General features: G+C 47.9%; 7 protein-coding genes across 7 annotated transcripts; 3 read left to right on the top strand and 4 right to left on the bottom strand.

Moving 5' to 3' along the window:
- Positions 1-526: 526 nt before the first annotated feature.
- On the top strand, positions 527-2,499 carry F5147DRAFT_808341 (uncharacterized protein; the record flags this gene model as incomplete). The annotated part of the gene is made up of 5 exons (XM_041443397.1): positions 527-808; positions 862-1,194; positions 1,248-1,460; positions 1,520-1,695; positions 1,747-2,499. 5 exons carry the CDS (start codon positions 527-529, stop codon positions 2,147-2,149), a joined length of 1,407 nt encoding a protein of 468 aa, XP_041290776.1. The 3' UTR covers positions 2,150-2,499.
- On the top strand, positions 2,246-3,520 carry F5147DRAFT_704918 (uncharacterized protein). Its single transcript, XM_041437922.1, has 6 exons — positions 2,246-2,338; positions 2,393-2,434; positions 2,514-2,663; positions 2,716-2,830; positions 2,967-2,990; positions 3,044-3,520. Exons 1-6 carry the CDS (start codon positions 2,336-2,338, stop codon positions 3,100-3,102), a joined length of 393 nt encoding a protein of 130 aa, XP_041290775.1. The 5' UTR covers positions 2,246-2,335; the 3' UTR covers positions 3,103-3,520.
- Positions 3,521-3,618: 98 nt separating this feature from the next.
- On the bottom strand, positions 3,619-6,497 carry F5147DRAFT_580149 (OPT oligopeptide transporter protein-domain-containing protein; the record flags this gene model as incomplete). Its single annotated transcript, XM_041431529.1, has 13 exons — positions 3,619-3,680; positions 3,745-3,799; positions 3,852-3,892; positions 3,943-4,250; positions 4,309-4,459; positions 4,517-4,622; positions 4,685-4,753; positions 4,812-4,916; positions 4,969-5,337; positions 5,397-5,638; positions 5,689-6,209; positions 6,256-6,402; positions 6,463-6,497. The coding sequence occupies 13 exons, from the start codon at positions 6,495-6,497 to the stop codon at positions 3,619-3,621; spliced, it is 2,211 nt and encodes a 736-aa protein (XP_041290774.1).
- A 4,347-nt stretch (positions 6,498-10,844) lies between these two features.
- Positions 10,845-12,442, top strand: F5147DRAFT_775779 (uncharacterized protein; the record flags this gene model as incomplete). Its single annotated transcript, XM_041441771.1, has 5 exons — positions 10,845-11,066; positions 11,120-11,491; positions 11,534-11,749; positions 11,803-11,978; positions 12,037-12,442. 5 exons carry the CDS (start codon positions 10,845-10,847, stop codon positions 12,440-12,442), a joined length of 1,392 nt encoding a protein of 463 aa, XP_041290773.1.
- A 601-nt stretch (positions 12,443-13,043) lies between these two features.
- On the bottom strand, positions 13,044-13,291 carry F5147DRAFT_557488 (uncharacterized protein; the record flags this gene model as incomplete). Its single annotated transcript, XM_041430526.1, is given in 2 exon segments — positions 13,044-13,129; positions 13,141-13,291. Coding segments are annotated over 2 exon segments (237 nt in total), but the record flags the coding sequence as incomplete, so codon positions are not given.
- A 579-nt stretch (positions 13,292-13,870) lies between these two features.
- On the bottom strand, positions 13,871-15,889 carry F5147DRAFT_704904 (uncharacterized protein). The gene is made up of 7 exons (XM_041437921.1): positions 15,627-15,889; positions 15,500-15,575; positions 15,109-15,446; positions 14,558-15,058; positions 14,391-14,497; positions 14,246-14,342; positions 13,871-14,155 (listed from the first exon to the last, which is right to left on the bottom strand). Exons 1-7 carry the CDS (start codon positions 15,786-15,788, stop codon positions 14,057-14,059), a joined length of 1,380 nt encoding a protein of 459 aa, XP_041290771.1. The 5' UTR covers positions 15,789-15,889; the 3' UTR covers positions 13,871-14,056.
- A 2,124-nt stretch (positions 15,890-18,013) lies between these two features.
- F5147DRAFT_775777 (uncharacterized protein) lies at positions 18,014-18,968 on the bottom strand (the record flags this gene model as incomplete). Its single annotated transcript, XM_041441770.1, has 3 exons — positions 18,014-18,283; positions 18,333-18,788; positions 18,846-18,968. The coding sequence occupies 3 exons, from the start codon at positions 18,966-18,968 to the stop codon at positions 18,014-18,016; spliced, it is 849 nt and encodes a 282-aa protein (XP_041290770.1).
- Between the last annotated feature and the right edge of the window lie 48 nt (positions 18,969-19,016).

Genomic DNA, 19,016 nt, shown 5'->3' with positions numbered 1-19,016 from the left:
GACAGCTCTGTAGAAAGAGCGACTAGGTTGCTTTTTCCATAGGTCTCTGCAGACGGATAAATTTCAGTACAATCCAGTTGGAAACTTACGGTCTTGCACGGTATTTAGTGAATGACAATAATGCAGCAAACAAGATCAGCGGCTGGCACGATCCACGTACAAGCTTAAGGCTCGGAGATTCAACTTGAAGACAAGGATTAATATTGGGTGGGAATTTAAATATTTATGATCCCAAAGCTAAGCTTGTCCCGGAGCAAGTTATCTGCACAGTAGCCTCGAGCTCGTACACCTGGTAATTAGTGCTGCGAAAAGTTATATACCGCCAGATGTCAATCATTGGTTGATATCGATTCCAGGTCACGCGCGAGTGGCACTGCGGTTGCACTGCGCAGCTGTCGCAGCATGACTCAGACTCTCTGATTATAAGGCGCCTGCCCAGCTGCTAGCTCAAATTTCAATTACAGCACCTCGGCAAACACAAAGGAACTACTAGCGACGGGTGTGTGGATTTGAAACATACACCAGTATGATAATTGTTGAAACGAGCCCACAACACACGGTCAATAAAGGTAACAATCAGAGGCCAGGACTCCACGAGGGCTCAAATACCCCAGGGCCATCGCCACCCCCTCCGTATACTTCCCAGACATCTTATCAACCCATAACGGACGTGGTGGTAGTCGTATATCGCCAGTCACCCGCACAACGTTTCTGGAAGGCATTCGGTGTTGCTGTACTCATTTGGTTCCTCATCGCTGCGTTCACCAAATCTTCCACTGAAATGGCCTTCAATCATGGATCTGGAATCGTATGTCATTTCTCTCGCTCAGGGGTACGCCTTTGGCTCACGTATCTGATAAGTTCTGGAACTGCGAGCCACCTCATCCTGGCTCACAGGATGGCACCATCCACCAATGCATCAGTGGTTCCAACTGGAAATTGTCCGATCAAAGCTTGAACCACTTTCCTCATAGCGCCGAAGCATTCCTAGAGCTCCCCGTTGACTCTGATGCACTCTACTTGTTCACGAGGGGCTCTCAGCAATCAGGTCGTGTTGATATCGTGCAGTCCACTCAACCGACAGATACAGTTAGTGTCCGAGTACGGGTTGGCTATCACTCTCGCGAAGTGCTGGACCGTGCCAATGTCTGCCATCTCGAACGAAGGAAGAATGAGAATGGTGTTGGTATCTTTGTAAATACCTCAATCCTCATTCGTTGAACCTTCGTCTCAATGAATTCCTGTAGACGCCCACATTCTCACTCTTCCCTGGCAGTGGACAACAACTAGGATTTGAAGTGACGATCACATTCCCCGCCGGGAAAAATGGAGATCCTCTGCACATCAAATCATTCGAGACGGAGACATCCAATTACAGTCAAGATGTCGCAGATGTTTGGAACACCATTTCCTTTGATAGAATGTCACTCAGAACATCGAATGCCCATGTATATGCAAAGGTTGGTTGTTTTGGTTTCTTGAATCATTGAAATGGCTTACCTAAATATCTGCCAATCAGTCTGTCACCGCTGAAGATGGTTCAATCCACTCTAGCAATGGCGCCATCAAAGGGCATTTCAATAGTGCCTCTTCTCTCAAGCTCATAACTTCAAATGGCCCCATTGATGCATCTGTTTCACTCCTCAACGGAGAGGATGGAACTGTCAGTGAGCTCAAGATGACAACAAGTAACGGGTATATGCCTTGCGTCCTATTTCGGTTCCACCATCTGACCTCCTGTTTCAGTAAAATTGATGCCAATGTTGATCTCGTCACAAACTCTGGTCACGGCGGTATCTTTAACGTTGAAACGCGTACTTCAAATGGGCGCGTCGCCCTTGAATATACCGACATGCCTGTCGACTCAATTCTCAAGTCGGAAACCCACTCTTCTAACGCGGCAATGAGCGTCAAGTTATACAGCACTTTCGAAGGCTCGTTTGACCTACAGACTTCTAACGCAGCAGCCACGATCAAGGAGCTACCTGTTGAGGATCCTTCTGGACAGGGACGTCGCAGGGAGGTGACTCAGAGACGAGAGCGATATCGCCTCCGAGGGTCTGCCTACTGGGGCAACTCGGACAACAAAGAGAGCGGAGGGTATGTTACGGTCAAGACATCGAATGGTCGTGCGGAATTAGTGATTTGAGCTTGAAGTATATCACCTTGCTTATGTACTTGTATCAGTATCCTTGCGTTCTATGTCCATATGTTCAGTCTGGATGGAGTGTGTGGCACAGCCACAGATGGTATTTAGTGTCTCATACTACAACATCTTTCGACGCGACTATCGAGCACGACTCAAGAAGTGATAAAACTCTTGTCATATAACAAGATGGTATATACATTTCTGATCTGTGTACACTTGCTCATGGATTCTCTCGATGTGTAGTTGCCTCTATCACTGCTGACTGCAGCCCAAAACAAACCTATGGTATGGTCTCGTACTACATCCATCTGACAAAACAGGGCTCACTATCCGTCCTGTTTTCTATCTGATTCAACGATCATAGCTTGTAGAGTTGAAAAATGGCGAAACATTCAACGGCCACCTCGTCAATTGCGATAATTTCATGAACATAACACTACGGGAGGTGTACCAAACGAGCGCAGACGGGGATAGATTCTGGAAGTTGAAGGAATGCTATATCCGCGGCAGCACCGTGCGTCCAGCCATGCTTCTTGATAACCTCAACACAGCTGAACAACCCTAAGATAAAATACCTGCGTGTACCGGACACGTTGTTAGACACTGTAAAAGAGGAGCAAACCCGAGCACGAGAAGCTGGCCGAAGTGCGCGGGGAGGAGGAGGTGCAGGAATGCGAGGAGGTGCGTCTGAGCTAATCGCCTTGCAGTTTCAGGTTCGGCACGCTAATCATGATCGTTCGTTCGCTTGTGTCTATTATCTTTGCACCACACGCCGTTTTCACGGGATATCGATATGCTGTCTGTAATTTCCACACAGGCCGAGGTACTCCATCAAGAGGAGGTCTGTTCATTTTGCTTCACCATACCATATCGGTCCTAATTGATTGTGCTCAGGCCGTGGAGGTTCAAGAGGTAGCGGACAACGTGGTCGAGGGCGTGGACGGGGAGGTTAGATTCCCGCCGCGATCATCATCCTGTGCAATTTCACTTCAGGGTGTCATACATGACCCATGCGTCCCCACTCCCACACGTGTCATTATTCAGTACTCAGTGCCGGAATAATTACAGTATGTTGTCTCCTGACCATTACTTACTAAGAACGTGCATAGTCAAATAGTGCATTTCCTTCGGACCCGCATCCTTGCACAGCTCATATTTTAGGTGTCCCTCGGCTCTCCATCTTGCTAAAAGTGGGTTGCTTTGGAAATGTGCTTCTCGGCGCGTGCACGAGTTCCCTGAGCGTTTATCATTAGCACGCAGTGTGCTTCTCTTCCATCGTGGTGTGGCGGGTCTAGATCTAATTTAGTGTCTGCTTTCATGAACCAATATATCGAAGGCCGCTATTCGCCTCGATAACACCTGTTACATCGCCTGTTTCATTAGGATTGAGATCGACGTAAAGCACCAATCACATCCGCTGTTGCATTGGGTCCTAGATGAAGTTATATTGTTGCAGATTGCTAAATACATTATTCTAAAGGGATGCCATTGGATGGGATAGCTTTCAGTGCCAGACGGGTCCAATCCGCGGCTGGAAAGAAGAAAAAAAAGCATTTTAGAACAGACCGATCGATCGGACTAGCATAAAAACGCACTTTCTTTGTAGACGGTGTTTCCCCACCAGTTGAGATTGAGGCCACCTTTTGGGAACTGTAGGCAACGTTTAATAAATGTTAGCCACGATGAGCAGAAGGGAACGTACTTGTAAGGTGAAAAATATTACAACCAATGACAAAACAGTGCCTATAATCTGCCGTTAGCAAAAAATAAAGTGAAGCAAGGCAGCCACATACCGCTGTCCAAAGCTGCACTAGTCACATAGTTGAATTTACTCCACCATGCAAAGTTGCGTTTTCTTATTAGATATTGAAATACAAACCCGACTGCGAACCAGGCAGAATAGTTGATGCCAGCCGCAGGTGGTATATACGAGACGCCGTTGAGCACCACAGGTGTGCTCACAAATCTGACCCATGAGTTCGGGTACTGCCGTTGCCACAGCCAGAAAGGAACGGGTAGTAAAGCACCGACAATGATGGCATACAACTCCGGATAGTAGAGAGTCCCTTTTCCGAACTGCCGCGTGGGTCCGATAATTCCCCTACAGACATGCATCATTGAGAAAAGACAATAGCGACTGAAATGAAAGACAGACGTACCAGACTGCTGATGCAGTGTAGTACACTTCATTGTGCGGACACGTCAAGAAACTGGGTTGATTTGGGGTGCAGATGTCCGGAATGTTGTTGAACATCCACTGCTTGACACCGATCTGGATGAATGATGCTAACAACGTGCCCACAAATTGCACTGCAGGAAACACCCTTGGTCAGGCGATCGAGTGACAATCAAAAAAGCACTGCTTACCAAGGAACGTGGCTCGTGGAGGAACCTTTATGTAATGACCAAGCTTGAGATCCTGTACGAATGACGTAGATTCCGTCAATGTCTGAACGGAATATGCCTTGAAGATCTGTGACAAATTTGGATGACAACGTCAAACTCCTCGCAAAGTGCTACAGTTCGACCGCGTACCATGTTCGCAACAGGGTCGCCTGCCATTAAAGTCCCTGGAATGATCTGCGCAAGCAGATTCAGCGTGATCTGTACAGATCGGATGTTAGCATTCCTATTCTCGAATGCGGCGCGGAAGCATGCATACCCCTTGCCCAGTCATTGCGAAAATGAAGCCGGACGGCAAGACATATAGAGTTGGTAATGCCACGGACAATAGCAAGGCCCACACAGGTACTGTCGTATGCCACACCTGTAAACAGCCGATGAACAAAATTCAGCATGTAAAAGGGGAGTGCGCTTACCTCAACGACTACTACCATGAGGAGGAAAAAGCCGAAGAAGCACACGAGATACCACCAATCTGGCACTTCAGGGTAGTTGCGCATGAGCTTCGCGTGGATGTCATCCTGCTCTACGCGAATCTTCTTCACCCCGTTCAGTAAACTTCGACCATGGTAAAGGATCGTGTGCACGAGCACGCAAGTCGATAGGGCGAATGCAAGCATGTAGGTCATCGCATAAGTCGCGGGAAGATAAAGCGGAGAATAGTTCTCGTAGGCAGTAAGATTGAAGCGGTTGGAGGCAGACAACACAGCCGACACATTGTACACGTTACCGTAGCGATCATATGGATTGCTGTCGTTCAAGGGGAAGTAGGCGAGATCCCACGTCTGTGACAAAGTCAGAAACGAAGGATAGAAGGTAGGGGCTGAGGGCTGGAGGGACTTACGTTGGTGTAGTATAATATCGGTGTGATGATCCAGAAGAAAAGAACGAAGCCAAAGAAGATGTGCACTTCAGCCCACCATGGATACATCAATGGACTACCAATCCACGAGATTTGTGTCCAGTCAAATGTCACTATGGTCATGCCCAACCCCGAGTCGACGCCAAATAGTTGATTAACTGGAATGTTATCCGGTAGTATCCAACACATCCAAGAAAAGACCGAGAGAGCACTGAAGAGGTAGCCTAAAAGCCCATCAAAGTCAACCCAGATTAAGCTCGGAAAAACTCTTTACCAGGAATAAAGAAGAAGAAGAACGCGCCGCCGAGGACAAGAAGGAAGTATCTGTATCGTGTAATTGATCCTGGTTCTTCATCGTCCTCCGCGTGAAGCGTGTTCAATAAAGTACACGTCACCAGGTTCTGTGGCCAAACCATGCTAGCAGGCGAAACCAAAAAGCGTCTGCACATCCCTGCAAGACCGAACCCTGTAAGTTGTGTGGCAACAACCAGGAGTACACTGAACCAGTAATCCACTGGAATGCCGTAGTTGAGCTGAGTGACCACAATGGCGTTGATAGCGTAAGGTGCGCTAATAGCAACGTTTGCCATGATGTACACCAAAACATGCTCCTTAATATTCCATGGTCCAGGATTGAGTGAAAACTCATAACCGCCGAGATACCGTGGGAGGCGATAAGTCGTGATGGGGAGGACAAAGGCGAAGAATTTTCCAATGGGATAGCATACCAGCAAAAGAACAAGAGGAGAGACACTCGGGGCAGGTTGCCGGAAGTTAAAGAAAAGATTCATTGCACTTGAAACCATGAGATTACAAGAATGATACTCTAAAAAAAGCTCACCTAGCGGTCATACAAAAAACCAGACCGATTAACCACATCCGCAACGTCATAGCGGGCATTTCTGGGTCATCGATGTTCGAGACAGATGCACGAACTTCAGGGAATGGACTGTCTTCTTCATTCACGGCGTCAAAATCAAACTCCATCCTGTGTCACGCCGAAATACAGAATGTTGAGAAGTTTGCCGTACAAAAACGAAAAACCCACTTAATTGAACCATCGCGACTGTCTTGTTCCAGCATACTAGGTGTTATGCTCAGAGTTGTTGAATCCCCCAGTGTTGATGAAGGATGTCGTGTCCTCTGTGAACTGTTACGAAGATCCTCCTCGACGTGTTTATCGTGTGGGCTGGAGGTTAGGCTGATGCGTATTTGCCGAGAGTTTGGGACACTAGGTCTCGAAGGGTGGGTATTGGTTGTACTCGAAAGGGCTGTGCTTAGTCGACGCATGCGATACGGGTCGCTTGCACCTTGGTTTGACGCGGTAGAGGGAGGACTTTCTACCGGAACCTGAGATATGGGTACAGGGAAGAGACGGGAGGGGCCGGCCATTTCAGAGGAGAAACGAGCCCAGGGGTCAAAGGTCGGCGCCGGATATATAAGCGGGGGGACGTCTGATGGGACCGTGTTCGCGAAAATATTTGTGTAGTCTGGAGATATTCGGGATAAATCAGCTGCACGCTGCTTCTCTACGTCTCGCTGTTGGTCTGCGGTTGAAGGAGGCAGAAACGCAAAAAGGTCCTCTGTGTCGCTTTCCTCTTCCTCTTCTTCCTCGATATAAGCATTATCATAGGTATACTGGTGTTCACGGTTAAATGCGCCTGCAGAAGTCGGAGGACGGGCTGAAGATGTACGGAAAGCTGAGGCTGTGAAAGGGCGAGAGCCCCCGGCTGAAGATGTTGGTCTGCCGGACATCAGTCAGAAGAGGACCGGACCTTTGAACACCAATGAAGGTATCTTATGAATGTCGTCAATAAATTGCTCGGCGTCGTGTGCAGCGATGAGCAGGACGACGGGAGGGGGGATATATGAGGGTATCTGAAACAAGGGAAGGGGACCTGGAGGGAAAGGACTTGTGGGAGGACTGAAAGTGGTCCGCTACTAGAGGATCACCACTAAACCAATCACATTTCTCAGGCACATCAACCTTCCCATGTTCCTGGTTAATATTTTTTTGTGTTTTTCACATTTTAATTTTATTTTCTGCCCCAACCACTTCCATTTTTGGATATCTTGCCCTAAATTCCGTTGCCTTCCGACCGCTCAATCTACTACACTACCCCCCACGGTACTTTGTAGTATTAGTATTTATCTTAGGACGATTAATAGTCCATAGATTCATCTGCAGTATGTTTCGGCCAGTGACCCAGCTTTCGATCAACTCCCTCATTTCAATCTTGCCGCTAGCCCTGAGGCACACAGGGCACCCACACGCTGCAACCCACTTGTCATTTTCAGCAACGTTTCATTTTGACAGTGCTCGCGTGCCTGGCACCTCTCCATGGTGTTATACCTTCACAAGCTCCCCAACACCATGCATATTGCTAATGTAGTCGCCGCGCTGCCAATTGATCATACTTTTACACTTTAAAGGCACTGTTACGAGTCATATATCGTCATTCAACGAAAATCTACAACCCGCGTACGCCGGTGCTCGTGGCCTGTTCGGCGATTAATGGCCTATTGTAATTGTCCAACTTGAAGTTGCCGATCTGCAAACAGCTACTACATGTAGTATCAAGCACTTGTCCAAACGCGCGCTACATCGAACAGTTTGGGTTATCTTTCAAGGTATTTGACACAGCCTGGACCTTCACTTCGTCATATGTGCCTAATCCTTGTCTATTGCCACTATCACTACACTTATCTGCGAAAGGCATAGCGCACCTCGCTTACGCCCTGATAGGAGAACTCGTGCAGACTCAGCGTGTCAATATTGGAACAGCATGATGACCAGCGGCTACATATCTACGTCCCTCCCAAGCTTATGATAGGCCCGCGTCCTGGACTCCTAACTACGTTGGTTCCGAGCCACCTAATACGAATTGCAGGTTTTGCCTACCGCAGTCTATAAACCCTGGAGTCATCATTATTACACACTGGTCCCGGAGATGACCCAGCCTAGATGCAGACACCGCCGTAAAATGCGTCCGCCATCGAACATAATTCCGTCACCCTTGATGGACTGGTCACTAAAACCAATCCGTACTCCCGCAAGCGATAAGTATACTAGTGAGTTATTTGACACCAATCTTCCCTGTTTTAGCGGTTTACGGTGAGGTTACGGGACGCTGGAAAATTTTAAATAGACGCTTTGTGGCTCGCTCCATTCTTTGGAGCAGATCATCATTCCTGAGGGAGTGAGGGTGATCAGCCTTGTGCTTTCATATGTTTCGCAATATTCATGCTATGACCGAGACTTTACATATGAGAACGCGAAACATACATAGCCTACTTATAGTTGCGATGCTTCCAAGTATATACCACATCGGGAAGCCAAACAACTGCTCACCGAAGACGTAAATGAACGCAAACCGACAGCTTGATTGGGAGAGCCCTACAACTTCGCTAAAAGAGGAACGCAGTGCACTATGCCGTAGCAAGCACACTGAAAGACTTCGGCTCTTCTGGCCGCGATTAAGACGCTCACTGGTATTAGGTTTTCCACCGTATTTCCCTTATCATAGTGTCACAACTTCCAAATATGTCTTCCCGCGAGCGTTTTCCGAGGGCAAGGAACCTGCAGAATCATGTATCGTGTGAGACTCAGACCAAGGCGCCCATGATAGGCTCCCTGTGAAGCACGAAAGGAACTCCTAGGTATTGATTTCTTTAGCATAAAGTGTTCCATGACCATAATGGGAAGAGAGTGATGCACACCTGTAAGTAGTTGCGTCGGTACAGCATCACAATGGTTAATTTAAGCCACGAACTGTAACTTAACCTGCTGCGACGGAGGTGTCTATATCCACTTATCCACCTCCGCAGGGAGCATCATAGTCGAGGAGATTGTGCGAACAGTATTTGAGATTCGACTCCTCGGACACAGATCTAATGACCTTTTCCGTAACAGAAGGGATGTCGTGAGCAACCTTCATCGTTGCTCGAAACGTTACACCCCTGATGCCTAGCGATATGATCACCCTTCTCATGTTAGTGCTCGTGACCTGACGAGGGTAGTAAATAAGGGACCATGTACCTATTTGACTGCACACAGGAACAACAGTGCGACTCGTTATTGGGTCATCCTGGAGGGAGTGCACGTTGTCCGAGGACTCGGCAAATAAGACAGACGGGTGCATCAAGTGAACACAAAATAGTCCCGTTGTGCCTGAAATGTTTGTAGGCCACCATTTGACTAGACACTGACAGTCAAGAGTAATAGGGTTGATGACGCTGCGCCTGGGCCTTTTAGGCACTCAACAAGCTGAACGTCATCACCTGTCGGTGATGCCATCTGATGGCGGTGGTAATCTGAAACTCAGGAGCGAGCCGCCGCTTACATTCGTAATAGAGAATGTTTCAAGGAACAGACGTACTTTATTAAATATATGTCATGCAGCACGTCATCAGAAAGTAGATGCAACGTCTGAAGCTGCTGGAGAGGTTTAAGCGAGAGGCAATAACATGAATATCTTCCCTGTATAGGTTTGTGTCCTCAAAAGCCGCGTGAGGCCGCCAGAGGGTGAAGCGTACACTTATAGAAGTGTGGTAGAAATAGTTGTGGTTGTCAAAGTTGCAACCTGTGACAGGTACTGTTGATAGAGTTTAGAGCAACGTGAGCGGACTGGCCGCATTCAAATTGCACCACAAGATCACTGACTCGGGAGTCGGAATCCCACTAGGAAATTTTTGGAAGTGAGAAGAAAGAAACGTGACATGGGAGAACCCGAGCTCACCTCAGCCGCTGCCGCAGTCACCACTTCACACCCTTTATCATGGGTGAAGTTTACGATTGGGGCTCAGGACACCTAGAACAAGGTTTGATCAGTAGAACAGGTTGTCGGAGGATGGGGCCTGCCACGAGTCAGTGGCTTTGCCACTGTCAGCGCCACTAACGCGACAGTGCTTGCCAAGTTGCACTGTTGCAGGTCGGAATTGGTTTCTCACGGATACCCAGGTAGCTTGGCAAGTCTTATGCAGGTATGATAACGGATCCCCAGATCTGTCAGTGTCAATGTCCAGCTGATAACCGGTCTGGTCAAAGAGGGCGAAAGTCAATCCGACTCGGAGTCCACGTGCTGATACTCGCGACTCTTGCACTGCTCCTGACCGGTGATCGTGACGGCCGTGCACCCATTTGCCGCAATCCGATGAAGATAGCTTGATTGTGACAACAATGTTGATAATACCAAGATGTTTCTGGAAAAGTGATTAACGAGCGTCAATCTGAGCTCTTGATCATGTCAGCTATCGGTAGGCTATTACTAGTACTGATACCGACCTGCAGCGCGGCATCACCAGCACGCTGCGCCCGCAGTATGATGTTTCACATCATGATGGACTGGTCGACATTGGCGCCCAGATCTACTGTATATCCGCAGTTACTGACCTCGCTCGTTCTCTTGAACTCCATAACGCCTGGCGAGGATGAACGGAGACAAGAAAGAGGTTTTGCAATTGCAAACTGAATATGATGAAGCACAGACTGCCACCACCAATAGCCAGAATTGCGAATCGCAATTTATGCAACGGCCGCGCCGGTCTATCACAGCTAGGCTTTTTGGTATCGGTCTTATGAGCTTGCTACTCCTTGCCGTATTTACCCACCCTGGATTCAACATTGTGCGCAGTGTTTCCGACTACTACGAGGTTGATATTTTCTTTCGCCGTCAGGACTAGAAATCAACTCATGTGCGCTACAGTTTTCCACAGGCTTAAACGAACCTGGTTACCCTGATCCCAGCGATGGGGCAGTCGTCAGGTGCATTGGTAGCACGGAGTGGGACGAATACTATGAGCTACCATCATGGGCACAGCAGTTCCCTTTTGGCAGCGAGTCACTTTTTACTCTTCCTGTCGGCTCTGACTCCTTGTATCTCATCTCTCGGGGCGCTTTTCATTACGGCACTCTCACGGTGGAGCAGTCCACGGAAGCCTCAGACGATGTCACCGTACGCATCCGCGCTGCGTACTTCAAAGAAGAGGTCTTTGAGCGTACAAACATTTGCTACCTCAAGCGCCAGGAAAATCAGAATGGAATCGGCATCTACGCAAGTTTTTTTCTTCAGCATTACGTTATACCGTAATAATATTCCATGGCTAATACTACATAATAGACCTCGAAGAGCCGTCTTCCTGGCCAAGATGACAAAGATCAACTCATGTTTGATGTCACATTGACTTTACCCGCTAGCGCAAGCGAGGATGCTCTCTACATCAAGAGTTTAGAGACCTCTGCACCTCTTTTCCGCCATGAGGTCGCAGCTTTGTCGGACACTGTTTTCTTTGGTAGCATTTCGCTAAATACCTTGCATTTCCCGATCAACGTCCAGGTTCGTGCTACGTCATTCAGAACATTCAGTATTTAGAGCTGAAGTCTTCATAGTCTGTAGCAGCTGAGACAGGGATTTTCACCACTGCTAACGGGCTCATCAAAGGACACTTTCATTCAACGTCGTCTCTCAAACTCATCACTACCAACATGCCTATTGACGCAGATGTCGTCCTATTTCACAACGAATCTGCGAAGCCATCTGAATTGGTCATGGCAACCGCAAATGCGTGAGTACCCGTGCTCCTTTTCATTCCTCAATATATTAAACGCTGTCGTTACATCTAGGCCCCTTAATGCACGTGTATCTTTGACCACTGCCTCTGGATATGGCGGAGAATTCGGAGTTGATGCGCAGACCGCGAACGCCCCGTTTACGCTCACTTATGTCAACTCGACAGTTTATTCTCAGCTCAACAGCAAGTCAAAAACCGCGAATGCTCCGGCAACTGTACACTTGCATAGTGCATTCGAAGGCTCTTTCTCTATATCTTCTTCAATCATCGGGCCCTCTCTTGAGCAGCATAGAGTCGAGGACCCTGCAGGCAAAGGGCGTGAACGCCACATCACTGCATCCCGCAGCTGGGGACACATTCAGGGCTCTGTTCGTTGGGCTGAGGCCGAACATTGTAGAAGTGGAACCGGCTTTGTCCAACTATCGACGGTTCTATCGCCTGCCAGGTTGATCTTGTGAAGCATAGGTTTTAATTGGAAGGGGGTGAATCAGATTCCTTCAAGACTATTCTGTCATAAACCTGTTTTATCTTTGTGCAACGTCCTTGTATAATTATGACTTGATGATTGGTTGCGAGGTGACCACGACAAAGGCAGAGACAACGTGTAGAAAATACTGTGTAAACAGACTTGTACCATTCTCATGAGACAAATCAAATTTATAACAGGGAAGTCAAGGTAGTGGCATTGTCACTTGAATCCCGAGGCCTAAGGCGCCTAGGCATGATCGCGTGATCAATGATACATGCTGCATTAGTGCACAATGCAAGAACAAAAGCATTGTGCAGACATGACCGAACTAATAATTGAGAGAACCAGTCAGGACAGCAATGGAATGAAAGTAACCAGGATCACAGAAATGCAATAAGACGAATCAAACCTCAAACTAAACATCTATGTGAACAAATGTGATTTGCCGTTCTAGTGGAAGCTTTTCCGCAGCGATTCTACAGCCTTGTGCAACGCTACTGTAGTGCGTGTGCAGTCCATTGAACCATCGACCAGGTTGCAGTAAAAAGTAAAAAGCAGACAACCTGTCGTGCAACTTCGTCGTCGACAGACCACATAAAACCAACCACACTGCGAAATCCGGAAAATTGTATCGCCGCAGTGAGATGGCATGGATCCAGCCATCCGAGTCGGGGCTCTTTTCATTACCCACGGTAGTATGGCAAGCCGACAAGAATGCAAACGCCGAGTTCTGCCAGTTAGATAGGATGACGTTCTTGATTATCAACCGCCCGTCGCGCATTGAAGACTCAGGTGGTTGTTCGAGTTGATTCAAAATCCCATGACAGGCTAAGTGAAGCGACTGGTTATTGTTTAGTGTATACAGTCACTCGATGCACTGAACCATAACCACTCGTGCACCTTGGACTGTTGCACCGCTGTCCTTGAGTGATGTGGAGGACGACGCGACGGGAGCGACACAATGGAATGTCTTCCTTCCGTCTGGGTTTCCTTGACCGATGACAACAAGATGTTGTGGGACGCATCTCGAGAAACCCGATGTCTCACACGAGAACAATTGTCGCCAGGGTGGGAGTGTAAGAGAAGATGTAAGTGTGAGACAAATTATCTCTCTTCTTCCTGCCGCGTGTAGAGGAAGCAGTGTAAACTCAGCAGCGGGACACCACCAGATACGAAAGCCAAGGTAAACTTTAGACTCCGGGCTTCGACTATAGGATCAGCCATGTCATTGCTGAAGCGTCCGGAGGATGATGAGAAGCTTGTGTTTATTGTCGACATAATCTGATTCTTCTCGGAGGACAGTTCGGAGTACCTGAAATTATCCTTTGAAGAGTATTTTCGGTCTGTGCGAGGACGAGTCTGAAGTGGCCGGTCTGCGCAGACACCAGTTCTGTGTCTGTGATCAAGCATGGGTGGCGGGGTTTGAAGTCGCCGCACCATTCAGATCAAAATCGTGCATACCCTATCCAACGATACAGATCTTACTTCCTTCCAGAAGTGATATGATATAGCCTGAAGCTTTCTTCACTGCACTCAGTTCACCAATGCATGCTTGGTGATACGACACACGGTCTGAATTCAGTGTGACAGGTGACCCTGAAAACTAGACGAATGAATCCCCGACGACTTCTAGTACGACATCTTCTTCTTTCCCAAGATCCTGTGTGACCTTGGCAAAACATCCCCGATGAACCCACCGACCCTAAAGAAGACAGATAAGAATATCGACTACTTTCGACAACCAAGTCAAAGCCCAAATACCAAAGGCCCACAACAAGAACAGAATACTCACTGTGTAGGACTGATCCCCTATGCCAATGCTACGAAGGTGTGTCTGGAGCATCAAGGCGCGAGCGTGTTCCTCGGTGAAACGACTAGCCTTCCCCTCGCTTATAAGATGTGAAGAATCTGCATACATGATTCGGGGTTCTGAGTACCTTTCAAACCGTGGAAGCAAATCAACGCTGCCATGAGGGATCCAAGAGACATGAAGCGAGAGTGTCCGAAGGTTGTGCCCCGCCTCGATTGCTTTTGCGATTGAGTCCTAGACGCATCAACAATTAACCGGTAACTTATCTTCCAGATACTAGCGAGAATCACATACCACGTCTGGACTCGCCACAGAGCATTCGAGTGTCACAAGCTGGGGGCATGTCAAGCACATATAGGATACAGTTTCTAACGTCAACTGCGCAACGCCCACAGCAAAATCTTGAAGGGACTTCCCGTGTCTGCCAGTAAGATTTACAATGAACGGGCGCGGAATGGTTATTTGGCCATGCACTGCAAATGCATTTAGCGTGAATGACTTTAAAGTTTGTTGGTGTGGAAGCAATATCCTCATCCATGTCCATAGTTTCTGCGGTCCATCGATATCCACTGACCCTGTTTGGACTGTTAGGCGTTGCAAACGAGGTAATGGCGTGAGTGGCGTGCGGTAATTTCCAGAGTCCAGATATTCCGTGTCGAGGGCGATCAGATTGGGAAGACAAGCGATTATAGCCGGGATGGCCGCGCTTGGAGCACCCTTGAGACAAAGCTCTTGTAAAAAAGGAAGTCTCATAAAGACAGAGATGAGGATAGTTGCGGGAACACCTGCACAACGCTGTGAAAGGAATAAGGAAACAGAGAGAAGGAAGTAAAAAGCTCCCTTACGCCAAGTTCAAGGTGCGTTAGAGAGGAGCTTAGTAGATCAGCCCATCCTTGAAGTACCCGCGGGGGGCCCCACTCCAAAGACCACACTGACAAGCGACGAATGCCCTGAATAGTATTGAGCCGGGACCAAACTCGTTCTCCTGGATCATACTGGGTGCGTATCGTAAGCTCCCGCAACGGTAAAGTCATCAAGACGTCCAGTATGGGTAGAAAATTCGCCTCTGGAGTCAACGTGTCGTCTACCCAAGTTGCAGACGTGATATTTGTGCAAAGTCTAAGCGCTGCAACAATATCTTCAGTGATATGAGGAATAACTTGTCGGAAGCGTTGCACTGTGCCTGTGCAGTGGGACTGATCAAACCAATTACAAGTCTGAAACCACATCACTTGCCTGTCTCCGTCACATGCCAGACATACTGTGCCAATTCTGGTCGTTTGAGAAGGGTTGCAGAAGGGTGGTAAAGGATCTGAATGTAGTAAATACAGATATATACTTACGAGAGAAAGAGTAATCGCACATTTCGTTTCACTTGTGAATCAAGCCTTCTGTACAAAAGAGGTGTCACAGCGTGATTGAATGCATGACTGACTAGTGCGACTGTACTCAGATGCCTTCGATCATGTAAATGTATGAGAATGGGTTGCAGAAGATCGAAAGGTAAGTTCACTATGGTAGACATGTTTTCAAGAGGTTGCTGGCGTTCCCAGTGGGATATGCGGCTGGTCGGGCAGACGGCGGGCGCCTAGTATGTAAGCGCCGCTTGCCCTAAGTTACCGTCCGGCGTCTATAGCATTTTGTAACTTACAAGCAACTTGCTCCAAGGCTCAAGCGCCTCGCTCTTTGCAGTATACCGCCATTCACAGTCGTAGACCATCATTGCTGTCGACTGCAAGAACAGGGTAGCACTGTAGTAGTGGCGGTAAGTGAGTGTTTGCGACGCACAATGCTCGTCAAGTCATGATGATCAGCCACAATATTTTCCACCCGATTTTCCTTGTTCCCCGGCCGAGTCACGGTTTTATCGAAGGAGCAAGCGGAGCAACTCAACCGCAGCGTTCTTACAGCTCTGAGGTTATCTTATGACAAAGTAAAATGATGACAATGGGCCAACGACTGAGAATGGCTGGCGGGAAATCCTGGTTTAGATACCTCGGGTCATCATAGTACATGAAGTCGGGACTGGTGAGCTGCAGATAGCGTTATATGTGCTGATATATGATCATATATAGAAAAGCTTGGCAACCAAGATGTTGGTAGCTTCATTCCGTCATTAGCTTCTCGCCCAGCGGCTCCCACAGGCTGTCGATAAGCGTGTATCCAGGTGGTGTTCTCGAGCATAAAGATGCATACAGCACGAAGCCAGCCAGAGCTAATACGTAGTCTGGAATTCAAGTTGTCATGGTATTTTAATGTGTCTCCCTTACAACGGCTCACGAGATTTGTCCGACTCCCATCATGACTAAAGTTCGTTTATCGTATCCAAATGTTCTGTTGGAGACTAACTGATCGTGAACCTACCTCAGAGAATTAAACTTTACTCTCCGCGTTCCTCTTCCTGATGGACCAGGGCATTCTCGATGCCATTCTCCTATCCGGGTCCCTGATAATGCTTATGGAACAGAACAGAATTTGACCCGCATGACCATTTGTCTCGGGTTATGATCCGAATATCCAAGGTCCGGTTTGCGGATGATCCATCCGGACATGATGCTCTTGTCGAACCTCAAGGTAATGGTACAATGTCATAGCGGTATAGGGTGATGTATCACGCATAGATCGTGTTTGACTGCGGAAGTTCGAGCCACGTTTTTACTGTCTAGCATAAACTGCTCAAGGTCTGCCCGATGCGATCGTCATCTTTCAGTGCTATCAATTCGCCTTACTTCCCTCTACCGACTTCATCTGCATTTTCCCTTCTGTACATAAGGTGACACCTTCAAGCTAGTCCAGCCTCGGGGCTTGAACTGACGTCTCCCATGTTCAAAATACGCGATTACATGATGCTTCGCCTCAACTGACTGAAGCATGCAACAAAGCTTTTCCGCAAGCGAGTAAAGCAGACCGTAGTCTTAGAAGGGGATGATGGGGCTAGACTGTGATATTTATATGCGTTACACCATCTTAGCTCCCCAGCATTGAAAAAACGTGTTTTTGAAAATTTTGCGAACCCATGTGCGAACCCTAGGCGGGACTCATCCGGACAAGTTGACCAAACTGTCCCAAGGTATCATCAGGGCTCCCCTAGCCGGTCGCTACTTTGAATGATATGTCCCGGACTCCACGTCGTCTGAACGTCAATTATTCATGTCCTTCGACTTCGACTCCCATATGCCGTTACCTCAGCTGTCGACCACCAGATATCGGGGTATCGTTTTACGCCCTCCGAAGAACAATCAACTATTCACCCGTGTAAAACCGAAGCAAGTCCGTATTTGAAAGTCGCATCCGTCAAACTTCCACCATAACACCGTTTGGCCGACCAAACGACCAATCATGAGGTAAGACTTCGGTGAGATATATATACTCAAGAATCGCGGTCATATGTCATGTTTAAGTTCCAAAAATCATTATTTCATTCAAGGCGTTATCGATGCTGAATGGTACGTCACTGATCATCGTATCTAGCGACGGAGATAGGAAGAAGCGACTGTGAAGCAGTTTGAACAGTCGGTTGTCATGAGATGGTAAGAAATCCAAAATATACTCCTACATATAAAACAAACAAATGAATCAAAAGTTAAAGTAACGTCAGAGGGTATCTAGGTCGCAAATGGAGTTCCTGCTGCATGGCGATTAGGCTAAGATATAACAATCAGGGGATGGAGGTGGTACGGCATGCCGTTTTTGTCGAGTGATCAAAACGGCTAAGATGATGACTTCACATTCAATGAAGTCGGCGGGGTTTTAAGCAGTGGGTCTTCGAGAACGACCGGTCAGTGCATCAGAAATGCGCCTGAATCTGCCATTCGACCCCGTGGAGTGGACGGAGGGGGCTTCGAGAGAGGATTTTCGCGATTCCCCACTGCAGCGTTGCGTAGATACTGGGAAAAAGTGAACAGATTCGTTGGGATTGTGATATAGTATATGTGACTCCAGAAGAGCGAGCATCGAGTCCTGGTGACTCGTTCTGGGAAGTGATTCTTCGGGCAGTTGTGGAAGCGGAGGTGGGGGCAACTGCGTGAAGATTCAGTAGAAGTCGCACAACAAGTGGGAGAAGTCTCACCGGTTTCCTGCGAGCCTTTTTGAATTTGACGGAGTAATTTTCATCCCAATCGTGGAAAGGGTCCTCATCGGTGGCAGCTGTACGGTCATATAGTGTCGCGTCTTTACGGATACGAGGTTGGATGGGCTGAAGCATAGGAACAGGAATATTGTTTTCATGAACAGCTTCAGAGTAACATACGTCAACGAATGACTCTGTGGGCGAAAGAAGAAGCTGTTCATCGAGGCGATCAAGGCAAGTTGGGTCAAAATCAAGGTTATGCAACGAGCGTTGTAGCACTTTGAACGTGTTCGTGGGGGAGACATTATCCGCAGTGAGTGGTGATGCCACTGATGCGTAATCACGCGGGCGGAAGGTTGGTCGGATGGGAGTCGGCAGATGCTTCCAGCCTTGCGTATCTGCGGAAGATTGTGATCGTTGTCGTGAGTTATATACGTGGACCCAAGGTGCGCTTGGCTGCAATATCTAATCAACATCTTGACAGCGCGACTGAAGAAGCTCCAGGAGACTCACAGTCTTTACACCCAAATCATCAGAGCTTGAGAGGAAGGAATTCTTTAGATGTATATGCGTCCTCGCATACTTATCCCGTGGGGTACATTTGTCCACAACACGTCTGTGGTGTGGTAGGTGCATAGTTGATGGATTTGAAGTACGGACACCACTCATTTGGCACTGATCCCA

The sequence above is a fragment of the Suillus discolor genome, assembly GCF_016758755.1.
Source record: "Suillus discolor strain FC423 chromosome Unknown F5147scaffold_42, whole genome shotgun sequence".
NCBI lineage: Eukaryota > Fungi > Basidiomycota > Agaricomycetes > Boletales > Suillaceae > Suillus > Suillus discolor.
Note: the sequence above shows the minus strand (reverse complement) of the source record. Positions and strands in the feature narration are given on the sequence as shown.

Coding starts and splice junctions, on each gene's coding strand:
- F5147DRAFT_704904 (XM_041437921.1), bottom strand. CDS start 15,788: ATGTCTACCATAGTGAACTTACCTTTCGATCTTCTGCAACCCATTCTC. Junction 15,576..15,626: donor ATTCACAAGTGAAACGAAAT/GTGCGATTACTC, acceptor TACTACATTCAG/ATCCTTTACCACCCTTCTGC. Junction 14,498..14,557: donor CTGTGGCGAGTCCAGACGTG/GTATGTGATTCT, acceptor TGATGCGTCTAG/GACTCAATCGCAAAAGCAAT.
- F5147DRAFT_704918 (XM_041437922.1), top strand. Junction 2,435..2,513: donor CAGCCCAAAACAAACCTATG/GTATGGTCTCGT, acceptor CAACGATCATAG/CTTGTAGAGTTGAAAAATGG. Junction 2,664..2,715: donor GCTATATCCGCGGCAGCACC/GTGCGTCCAGCC, acceptor AACAACCCTAAG/ATAAAATACCTGCGTGTACC.